At 44.4% G+C, this 10,953-nt stretch overlaps 1 protein-coding gene across 1 annotated transcript in view; it reads right to left on the bottom strand.

Annotated features, from left to right (window-relative positions):
- Window positions 1-10,029: 10,029 nt before the first annotated feature.
- The window catches only part of HSPE1 (heat shock protein family E (Hsp10) member 1), a 35,378-nt gene continuing 34,454 nt past the window's right edge, over window positions 10,030-10,953 (bottom strand). Inside the window, exons 3-4 of the mRNA XM_056534115.1 lie at window positions 10,322-10,411; window positions 10,030-10,202 (exon numbers count right to left, since the gene is read on the bottom strand). Of these exons, the coding sequence (XP_056390090.1) occupies window positions 10,152-10,202; window positions 10,322-10,411 (141 nt within the window). The 3' untranslated portion in view covers window positions 10,030-10,151. The remainder of the gene's footprint in view (window positions 10,203-10,321; window positions 10,412-10,953) is intronic.

Here is a 10,953-nt window from a genome sequence, read left to right as displayed (position 1 = left end):
AACTGGAGGAGGATGATGAGGGGCCGAGCGGAGCACAGTTTACGGTGGATGAGATGGCCGGTGTTTCTGGTCATTGGACAGAAGGGGAGGAGGAGCCAGAGGAGCTGGAGGGTTATTACGAGGCAGGTGAGACAGAGGACCCAGACACACCGTGGCAGTATGCAGTGGAGATGGAGGCAGGTAGTCCCAGTGAGTCACTGTCACAAATGGCACGATGCATGCTGAGTTGCTTGCGTAGTGACCCCCGAATTGTCAAAATTCGTCAGCGCGATGACTTCTTGATCTCCACCTTATTAGACCCTCGCTACCGGCCCAGAATGGGGGCCTTTTTTACACCCACTGAGAGGGAGGACAAACTGACCTACTTCAGGGAGCTTTTACGTAGTCGGTTGGCCGATGCTTATCGGCCACATGGTCCATCCACTCGCAGGTCTGACTCGGGGGCCCTCTGCGCTCACCCTCCACTGCCACGGCTGCTGGGGAGGGGTAGCAGGAGCAGTACCGGCTCAATCAGCAGCAGCCTGAGTCTACAGTCGCTGACAAGTAGCTTCCTTCAGCCGCATAGTAAAGCTACTCATCAGCAGCAGGTGGACATGGAGCAGGACCTGAACCAGCAGGTGATGGCTTACCTCGACATGATCCTGCCAACAACCGTTGAAGATCCGCTGGACTTCTGGTTAGCCAAACTCGATTTATGGTCGCAACTAGCGGAGTTTGCCCTGGAAAAGCTGTCCTGCCCGGCCAGTAGTGTGCCATCAGAGCGGGTGTTTAGTGTTTGTGTGGTTTATTACTTTTGAGAAGAATGTCTTTGGGTGGTCCACCATCCTGCATTATAGAGTCTTCTGAACTGCTGTATATGCTCTTGTTTTTTTTAAAAAAAGGTATTTTGTCCGACAATTTCGATAAAATTTTGCGTTTTTTTTGGAGTGGATTGTGAAGCCCGAATGATGGGTATGTAGTGTGTACTCGTGCATCAGTCAACTCCAATCTGTGTCCGTTAGGCAATATATGGGTTACTGATGCAGCAGAGGTGGGGCCTTGGTCTTGGAATTTCAATTATTTAAAAAAATTTAACATATTGTGTGGTTTATTATATTATAGAAGAATGTCTTTGGGTGGTCCACCGTCCTGCATTATAGAGTCTTCTGAACTGCTGTATATGCGCTTGTTTTAACAAAAAGGTATTTTGTCGGACAATTTCAAAATGGTGGGGTGGATTGTGAAGCCCGGGTGTGTACTCGTGCATCAGCCAACTCCAGGCTGTGTCTTTCAGGCAATCTATGGGTTACTGATGCAGCTGAGGTGGGGCCTGGGTCTAGGAATTTCAATTTTTTTTTTTTTATTCAACAATTAGTTGGTTCATTATTTTTGAGAAGAAAGTCTTTGGGTGGTCCACCGTCTTGCCTTATAGAGTCTTCTGAAATGTTGGATATGCGCTTGTGCTTACACAAAGTTGTAAATTTTAAAAAAAAACTTATACAATTTTGTTGATTTTGGGGCGGATTGTGAAGCCCTGTGTGTACTGGTGCATCAGCCAACTCCAGGCTTTGTCCTTCAGGCAATAAATGGGTTCCTGATGCCGCAGAGGTGGGGCCTGGGTCTGGGAATTTAACATTTTTGGATTGCGGGTGCTACAAAAAAAGATGGACACACCCCAATATGTTCAGTGGAGCGCGCCTGCGGCCCCGGACATCTGAGGGCATAACACCCGTTATTGCTCGATCTCAGAAGGGGGTTCATCATTGGGAGAAGAAAGTTTGAGGTTGCCCTTGAGTCAGCAAGGCGGTAGCATGGTAGGCAGTCAGCGTGGTGTGGCAATAGTGGAAATTCTGGAGCCAAACGTGCCCGGGGGAGACCACCTGCTTCGCGGCAGCTTACCTTTCCGGGAGTTAGCGAATTACCAGCACCGGTCGATGAAAGATAGAGACACGCTAATCCGTTCAGTGGAGCGCGCCTGCGGCCCCGGAAATCAGAGGGCATAACACACCTGGTATTGCTTGATATCGCAATTGATCGTGCAAAGGTAGGGGGTTATTAAAGCCTCTTGGGTACTGCTGATGCCTACTCTTGACTGCTCCTGGTGCAATGTATGGGGTAATTAAACACTCTTGGGTAGTGTTTTTTTTTTTTTATTTACTGATAATTTTATTAGTAATAAAATTGAATTTTCCAGAATGCTAATCGTTACACAACAGAACGCTTGTTGCGTGTGATTTTTTAATGAAAAAAAATAAATAAATACGGACAGGGATTAACTCTGCTTCATCATTTTGGGCGAAAAAAGGCCTTTGGTGATCTGATCTTTTAGAGACAGATGCGCTTACACACATATTGAATTTGTTTTTGTAAAAAAGTTTCAAACATTGTGTGGATTATTTTTTTTGAGAGGAATGTCTTTGGGGGGTCCACCGTCTTCCATTATAGAGTCTTGTGAACTGTTGGATATGCGCTTGTTCTTACACAAAGGTATTTCTTTAAAAAATTTCTAACATGTTGTTGTTTTTTGGAGGGGATTGTGAAGCCCGGGTGTGTACTGGTGCATCAGCCAACTCCAGTCTGTGTCCTACAGGCAATATATGGGTTACTGATGCCGCAGAGGTGGGGCCTGGGTCTAGAAATTTATAACTTTTGGATAGCGGGTGCTACCAATGAGAAATGTTTGTCAAAAATTTCATATATTGTGTTGGTTTTTTTTGGGGGGGGGGGGGATTGTGAAGCCCTGGTGTGTAGTGTACTAGTGCATCAGCCAACTCCACGCTGTGCCATTCAGCCACTAAATGGTCTCCTCTTGCCACGCTATGTCATTCAGTCACTATATGGTCTCCTGGCACTGATGCCACCACCAGGCTCTGTCATTGTGCTGCAGTGCAGCAGTGATTCTAAGAGCGATGCCGGTAATCTGCATGCTATTCTGAATAACAGTATTATTTCACTACCCCAGCACACTCCGTATGCGTTTTACGACACAGCAAAGTGTTCTATACCCCTATAGAGGCTGTATGTAGGCTAGAAATAGCCTTTTTTAACATCGATTCACCGCAAATAAATTTGGATCGAAATCGGCCGAATCAAATTTTTTACAAGTTCGCTCATCTCTAGTCATCACCCATTTTGAAAAGTCTCCCCCCTCACATATACTAAAGTGCCACAAACAGGAAGTTAATGTCACCAACCATTCCCATGTTATTAAGGTGTATCCATATAAATGGCCCACCCAGTAAAACCTTTTTTTTTTTTTTTTTTAACACATTTAAATCCACCCCCCTCCCAAACATACAGGGCAGCTGATGGACTTACTGGCAGCTGTCTTGCCGAGTGCCTGGAGGAAGCCTTGCGTGCGGAGACAATACCAGGACGGAACTGTAGGGAGTTGGGAGGACAGTGTTTACTGTGCGCCGCTAACACAGTGCAGGGAGTTGGAGGGGGTTTGGATGGGGATTGTGCACGCTGTTAAGACCGTAGCGCGGGGGTGGGGGGAATGTCTGCATGCCGCTTACACTGTGGGGGGGGGGGGGCACTGCTGGAGATAATGGAGCACTTCGCATCCCATGCTGCTATAGATAATGGAGCACTCCGTGTCTATGACAGTGTGAACGGTGGGCAGGCCTGTGACTGCGTGTTTGGGGGAGGGGGTGGACATTCAGCAGTCGGGATTGCCGCTCCCATGAAGTAGTGCACTAGAGGAAGAACCAGCTCTGGCCACAGCAGCAGAAGAACCTGCCTGGACCAGCGGCGGCTAGCTGCTTTAGCGTGGGGCTAAAGGGCAAGCTGCTTTGGGCCCCCAGGAATGACAGGGCCCAGGGCAGTTGCCCCTTTTGCGCCGCATTAAAGATGGCCCAGGGCAGCTGCTCCTTTTGTGCCGCATTAAAGATGCTTGGACCTATTAGTCGCCCCATTTCAGCCAGGTACTAAAGTGGTGGCGATACATAGATGAGGAAATTAACTTTACAATGGCATGTTCTAACAGTTAAATACTATTGCTGGATATCGATGTGGGTAGAGAGAAGATAGATGTGCATAGAGAGAAGAGGAAGATTTTAATCCCTTATGCCCCAGCCTGCCAGAATATAAATAATAAAACATTAACTTACCTTTCTCTACTCCCCCCGATGCCACCAATATAGTCATCCTGTCTGATCACAGTCCTTTCGACTTTTAGTGCTCAACATGTAACGCTAGGGGCACAACTAATTGCTGGCCACATCGACATAGCGCCTCCCCAACCCAGAATAATTTTTTTTTAACATGTAACATACATAAACTGTCTAATATTTTGTTGCTATTGTTATTCCTGATCTCTTTCATCTCTATAAAGACTGAAACTCAACATGTTTATTTTTTTCATTTAGAGTTTTTTTTCTATACTTTTTGGATCTTAACCCCTTAAGGACTGAGCCCTTTTTCACCTTAAAGGAGTAGTCCAGTGGTGACTCAGTGGTTTACAACTTATCCCCTATCTTAAGGATAGGGGATAAGTTGCAGATCGCGGGGGATCCGACCCCTGGGGCCCCCCGCGATCTCCTGTACGGAGCCCCGACAGCCCGCGGGAAGGGGGCGTGTCGACCTCCGCACGAAGCGGCGGCCGACACGCCCCCTCAATACAACTCTATGGCAGAGCCGAAGCGCTGCCTTCGGCAATCTCCGGCTCTGCCATTGAGATGTATTGAGGGGGCGTGTCGGCCGCCGCCTCGTGCTGGGGTCGACACCCGCTATCTCGGAAGAGAGAGGGGGCCCCGTACAGAGAGATCGCGGGGGGGTCCCAGCGGTCGGACCCCCCGCGATTGCAAACTTATCCCCTATCCTTAGGATAGGGGATAAGTTTTTCACCACTGGGAGTACCCCTTTAAGGACTCGGCCATTTTTTGCAAATCTGACCACTGTCAATTTAAACATTAATAACTCTGGAATGCTTTTAGTTATCATTCTGATTCCGAGATTGTTTTTTCGTGACATATTCTACTTTAACTTAGTGGTAAAATTTTTTGTTAACTTGCATCCTTTCTTGGTGAAAAATCCCAAAATTTGATGAAAAATTTGAAAATTTTGCATTTTTCTAACTTTGAAGCTCTCTGCTTGTAAGGAAAATGGATATTCCAAATAATTTTTTTTTTATTCACATATGCAATATGTCTACTTTATATTTGCATCATAAAATTGATGAGTTTTTACTTTTGGAAGACACCAGAGGGCTTCAAAGTTCCGCAGCAATTTTCCAATTTTTCACAAAATTTTGAAACTCGCTTTTTTCAGCGACCAGTTCAGGTTTGAAGTGGATTTGAAGGGTCTTCATATTAGAAATACCCCATAAATGACCCCATTATAAAAACTGCACCCCCGAAAGTATTCAAAATGACATTCAGTAAGCGTTTTAACCCTTTAGGTGTTTCACAGGAATAGCAGCAAAGTGAAGGAGAAACTTCACAATCTTCATTTTTTACACTCGCATGTTCTTGTAGACCCAATTTTTGCAAGGGGTAAAAAGGAGAAAATTTTTACTTGTCTTTGAAACCCAATTTCTCTCGAGTAAGGACATACCTCATATGTCTATGTAAAGTGTTCAGCGGGCGCAGTAGAGGGCTCAGAAGGGAAGGAGCGTCAAATGGTTTTTGGGGGTCACGTTTAGGAAGCCCCTATGGTGCCAGAACAGCAAAAAAAAAAACATTGCATACCATTTTGGAAACTAGACCCCTCGGGGAACGTAACAAGGCATAATGTGAACCTTAATACCCCACAGGTGATTCACGACTTTTGCATATGTAAAAAAAAAAAAAAAACTTTTTTACCTAAAATGCTTGGTTTCCCTAAAGTTTTACATTTTTAAAAAGGGTAAAAGCAGAAAATACCCCCCAAAATTTGAAGCCCAATTTCTCCTGATTCAGAAAACACCCCATAGGGGGGTGAAAAGTGCTCTGTTGGCGCACTACAGGTCTCAGAAGAGAAAGTCACATTTGGCTTTTTGAAAGTAAATTTTGCTCTGGGGGCATGCCGCATTTAGGAAGCCCCTATGGTGCCAGGACCGCAAAAAAAACCCACATGGCATACCATTTTGGAAACTAGAGCCCTCGGGGAATGTAACAAGGGGTTAAGTGAACCTTAATACCCCACAGGCGTTTCACGACTATTGCATATGTAAAAAAAATAAAAACTTTTTTACCTAAAATGCTTGGTTTCCCTAAAGTTTTACATTTTTAAAAAGGGTAAAAGCAGAAAATACCCCCCAAAATTTGAAGCCCAATTTCTCCCGAGTACGGCGATACCCCATATGTGACCCTTAACTGTTGCCTTGAAATACGACAGGGCTCCAAAGTGAGAGCGCCATGCGCATTTGAGGCCTAAATTAGGAATTGCATAGGGGTATTCTACGCCAGTGATTCCCAAACAGGGTGCCTCCAGCTGTTGCAAAACTCCCAGCATGCCTGGACAGTCAACGGCTGTCCGACAATACTGGAAGTTGTTGTTTTGCAACAGCTGGAGGCTCCGTTTTGGAAACAGTGGCGTACCAGACATTTTTCATTTTTATTGGGGAGGGGGGCTGTGTAGGGGTATGTGTATATGTAGTGTTTTTTACTTTTTATTTTATTTTTTGTGTTAGTGTAGTGTTTTTAGGGTACAGTCGCACGGGCGGGGGTTCACAGTAGTTTCTCGCTGGCAGTTTGAGCTGTTGCAGAAAATTTGCTGCAGCTCAAACTTGCAGCCCGATACTTACTGTAAGCCTCCGCCCATGTGAGTGTACCCTGTACATTCACATTGGGGGGGACATCCAGCTGTTGCAAAACTACAACTCCCAGCATGTAGGGTGCATGGTGTAAGGTGACTGCTGGGAGTTGTAGTTTGCAACAGCTGGAGGCACACCGGTCGTAAAAAACACTGAGTTAGGTAAAAAAAAAAACTCAACTAGTGTGCCTTCAGCTGTTGCAAAACTACAACTCTTAGCAGTCACCGACAGCCAACGGGCATGCTGGGAGTTGTCGTTATGCAACCAGCAGATGCACCACTACAACTCCCAGCATGCACTTTAGCTGTTTGTGCAAGCTGGGAGTTGTAGTTATACAACAGCTGAAGGTACACTTTTCCATAGAAAAAATGTGCCTCCAGCTGTTGCAAAACCATAAGTCCCAGCATGCCCATAAGGGAATGCTGGGAGTTGTGGTGGTCTGCCTCCTGCTGTTGCATAACTACAGCTCCCAGCATGCCCTTTTTGCATGCTGGGAGCTGTTGCTAAGCAACAGCAGGAGGCTGTAACTCACCTCCTGCTGCTGCTCCATCGCAGGCTGTCCCTCGCCGCCGCCGTCGCTCCTGGGGCCCAGATCCCAACATGGACGCCGGGGATCGGGGTCCCCAGCACCCGGGGTCGTCTTCCCGCACCTGCCCTCCGGAAGAGAGGCGGAGCGGGAGTGACACCCGCAGCAGGCGCCCTGATTGGTCGGCCGGTAATCCGGCCGACGAATCAGGGCGATCGTGAGGTGGCACCAGTGCCACCTCACCCCTGTAGGCTCTGGAGATCCCACACAGGGATTTATCCCAGAAAAACTTCGCTGTGTGAAAGCGCTTCTCCGTTGCGAAAATAAGGTGGCTGGAAACTTCTCGAACAAGGACTCTGTGGCAGCCGAGTCCCTGTTCGAGAAGTTTCCAGCCACCTTATTTTCACAACGGAGAAGAACTTTCACACGCCAAAGTTTTTCTGGGATAAATCCCCGTGTGGGATCTACTACAACCTGCTCCTTAATGAGTGATATGGACCTTTACTACTTGATTACTCTTAAATCGGTTTAATGTACAAGCATTGTGCCGAAAAGACGACACACAGGCAAGAATCCGTACCATGAGTACTTGTAGAGGACCTTGGGCCCAAGTGGCTCTTGTGGATCTCCCTATCTTGGTGCCCCACACACCTTAGGGGGATGTGTGGCATCTGGGGGTAACTTTATCCCTGTGGACCATACTTGAATGCTACTTTTTGAATGGAGCTACAGGGGTAATCCTGTGGAAAACTTTATTTTTTAAATCAACTTGTGTCAGAAAGTTACAGATTTGTTAATTATTTCTATTTAAAATCTTAAGCTTTCCAGTACTTATCAGAGGCTGTATGCTCCACGGGAAGTTGCATAATTCTTTTCCCTCTCACCACAGTGCTCTGCTGACACCTCTGTCACTGTCAGTTACTGTCCAGAACAGGAGCAAATCCCTAAAGCAAACCTCTTCTGCTCTGGACAGTTCCAGACACAGACAGGTGTGACTGACCGGTCAGGAAGAAAATTATACAACTTTCTGTGGAGCATAAAGCCGCTGATAAAGATTACGGGAGACTGGAAAGACTAAGATTTTATAAACAGAAGTAATTTACAAATCTGTTTAACTTTTTGGCGGCAGTTGATTAAAACATTTTTTTCCACCGGAACACCCCTTGGATTATGAAACTACTGCCCGATATTTGGTCATAGATTACTTTGTTCACTTTATGAAGCCTTTTTTTTACATTTTTTTTTTTTTTTTGAGTTACACAGTCTTGAGCAGTATATTAGATTGGCGATATTTATACAACATTCACCTTCTAGCCACTTTGTCACGATTTTCTATGTATAGGTATTTTGGGGTATAATTCCCTTAACAAAGATGGAAAGATAGGTTTACTTTTGTGAACATAGTGTTGTGCATGCCCTGGCCAGCACTTACTATGGCAGTGAGGATATGAGTGCTGTCCTGGGAGCATATAACAGTTAATAAAATCAAGTTCAACCTATATCCCTACTGAATTGATCGAGAGGAAGGCAAAATACCCTCATGAGGCTGATGCATATGACCCATATTAGGGGGAAAAAAATTCCTTCCCGTGTCCAAATATGGTTTTCAGAATAAATACCGGGCGCATGGTTATGAATTAGGGTGATGACGTATAGCACTGAGGCCAACCCAAAAGGATATTTGCTTGACTTGAGCAGTACATGTGTTTACATAGAAGGTGGAGTGATTCATACAGTTGCAATGTTATTCTTCATTAGTGATCATTTTGCTTTGTTGCTGGGATGTAGATGGTCTCTCTCTTTGAAGTCTATATCTCCTCTAATGAGATTCTGGATGTTCTTCATAAATGACAGGGACTCCATAACTCCATAGCTTCTTCCAACATAATGTGCATGCAGTCTCCCCAGCTGCCTGCAGACTCCCGCAGCCGTGGTAGACTTTAGTGCATGGAAAATAACACATGGAAAATAACATGGAAAATAACACATGGAAAATAACACATGGAAAATAACACATGGAAAATAACATAAAAGCAAGTACACGTACAAAAACCTACATAAGAGGATACATCTAGTTGTGTAAGTTTATGTATGGTAGGCCAATGTATACTTTTTTTTTTTTATACGGTTGCATACGGTTTTCAAATTTAAAACATATACTGCAAACGTATAGCAAAATTGTGATGTGAATGCACCCTTAGAACACTGCAGTTAAACTAAGCATATAATGACCACAGACTGGCAGTTGACTCTCCAGACCAAGATTTTCAGTCTGTGTCAAAAGTCTGACATGCTGAGAAAAGGACCAGATGGTAGTCACTAGCAGACTACTATCGGGTCCGCAGCCCCACACTAGTTAATGGCTCCGTATCTGTCCCTGAACAGATACGATTTCAGACTATTGGAGCTTCCGAAATCGTATCTATGCATTGGAAGTTCAAATCGTGGTGTGAAGCCAGCCTTAGTTTACATTGTAATCTGCAGCAGAAAATCCTGTGCATCAAATCTGCGTACGTGTGAACGTACCCTATAGAGGTTATCCAGCTGTAATATCACACACAACCCGAGGACAGCTGTGGTACAGTTTAAAAAATATTCCTGAGTAACATCTGTAATTCACCTTTGTGTGCCATGGATTTCCTTTCTTGCTATAGGGCAACCACTGCCCAAACTTTGGGCATCCAAATACTACATGTATGTGCACCAGAGGCTCTGTTCGGGATATCTGGGACACCTTTACCACACCACTGCCTTAAAACACTTTTGTACACAAATGCAAATTAGAAAGCATTTTTTTTTGCTTAACTTTATTGTAGCAAATACATTACATTCCCTACATAATCTTTGTTTCTAATATATCTTTTGTAATAAGAGGGGGTGGAAGTGAGAAAAATATGAAAAAAACTGCAGTCACGGCAAGAATTTTCCTAAAATGTCACTATCTCTAAATAGGTAATATTCCTGCAATGAAAAAGAAAAAAAAAAAAAAAGAAAGAAAAAAAAGAAGAGATTAGTTGTGGTCATAATCAATACAATATTCAGAAGATACCAACATAATGTTTCACAAAGCTATAATGTACCTTATCATCAAGCACAATTTTAGTTCCGCCATATTCAGGAAGCAGAACTTTTTCCCCAACATTTAAATCAACAGGTTGTATCTCTCCACCCTATAATAAAAAAAAAGCCATTTGAAGGGGAAGAATTTGTAAACAAACTTTTTTTGCAGCACTATGTTTTCTTTACAGCATTATACAGTGCAAATGTTGAACTTTTCTCAAAACAATTACAATACCGAAATTTTACAAAAAAAAATGATATATATACAGAAATACCTATAGGTTTCCACTGATTCTACCTTGGGGTACAGGCTACATATTTTGGACAAATTCCTTTTACAAAAGCAAAATTAAACATATATATTTTAATAAAAATCATGCTGAATCAATGGCATACCTAGGGGCTTTAATAGACACTGATCACCTATCTGAAGAACAGTCAGTGGTGGCCAACTGTTGGAACCCTACTGTTCGACTCAAAAGAATGGTGGTGCAGGTGATAAGTGTCCTTCATGGGACAAAAACCTCTTAAAAGGGGTACTCTGGCGCTTAGACATCTTATCCCCTATCCAAAGGATAGGGGATAAGATGCCTGATCGCGGGGGTCCCGCCGCTGGGGCCCCCCCGTGATCTTGCACGCAGCACCCCAGTTA

The sequence above is a fragment of the Hyla sarda genome, chromosome 8, assembly GCF_029499605.1.
Source record: "Hyla sarda isolate aHylSar1 chromosome 8, aHylSar1.hap1, whole genome shotgun sequence".
NCBI lineage: Eukaryota > Metazoa > Chordata > Amphibia > Anura > Hylidae > Hyla > Hyla sarda.
Note: the sequence above shows the minus strand (reverse complement) of the source record. Positions and strands in the feature narration are given on the sequence as shown.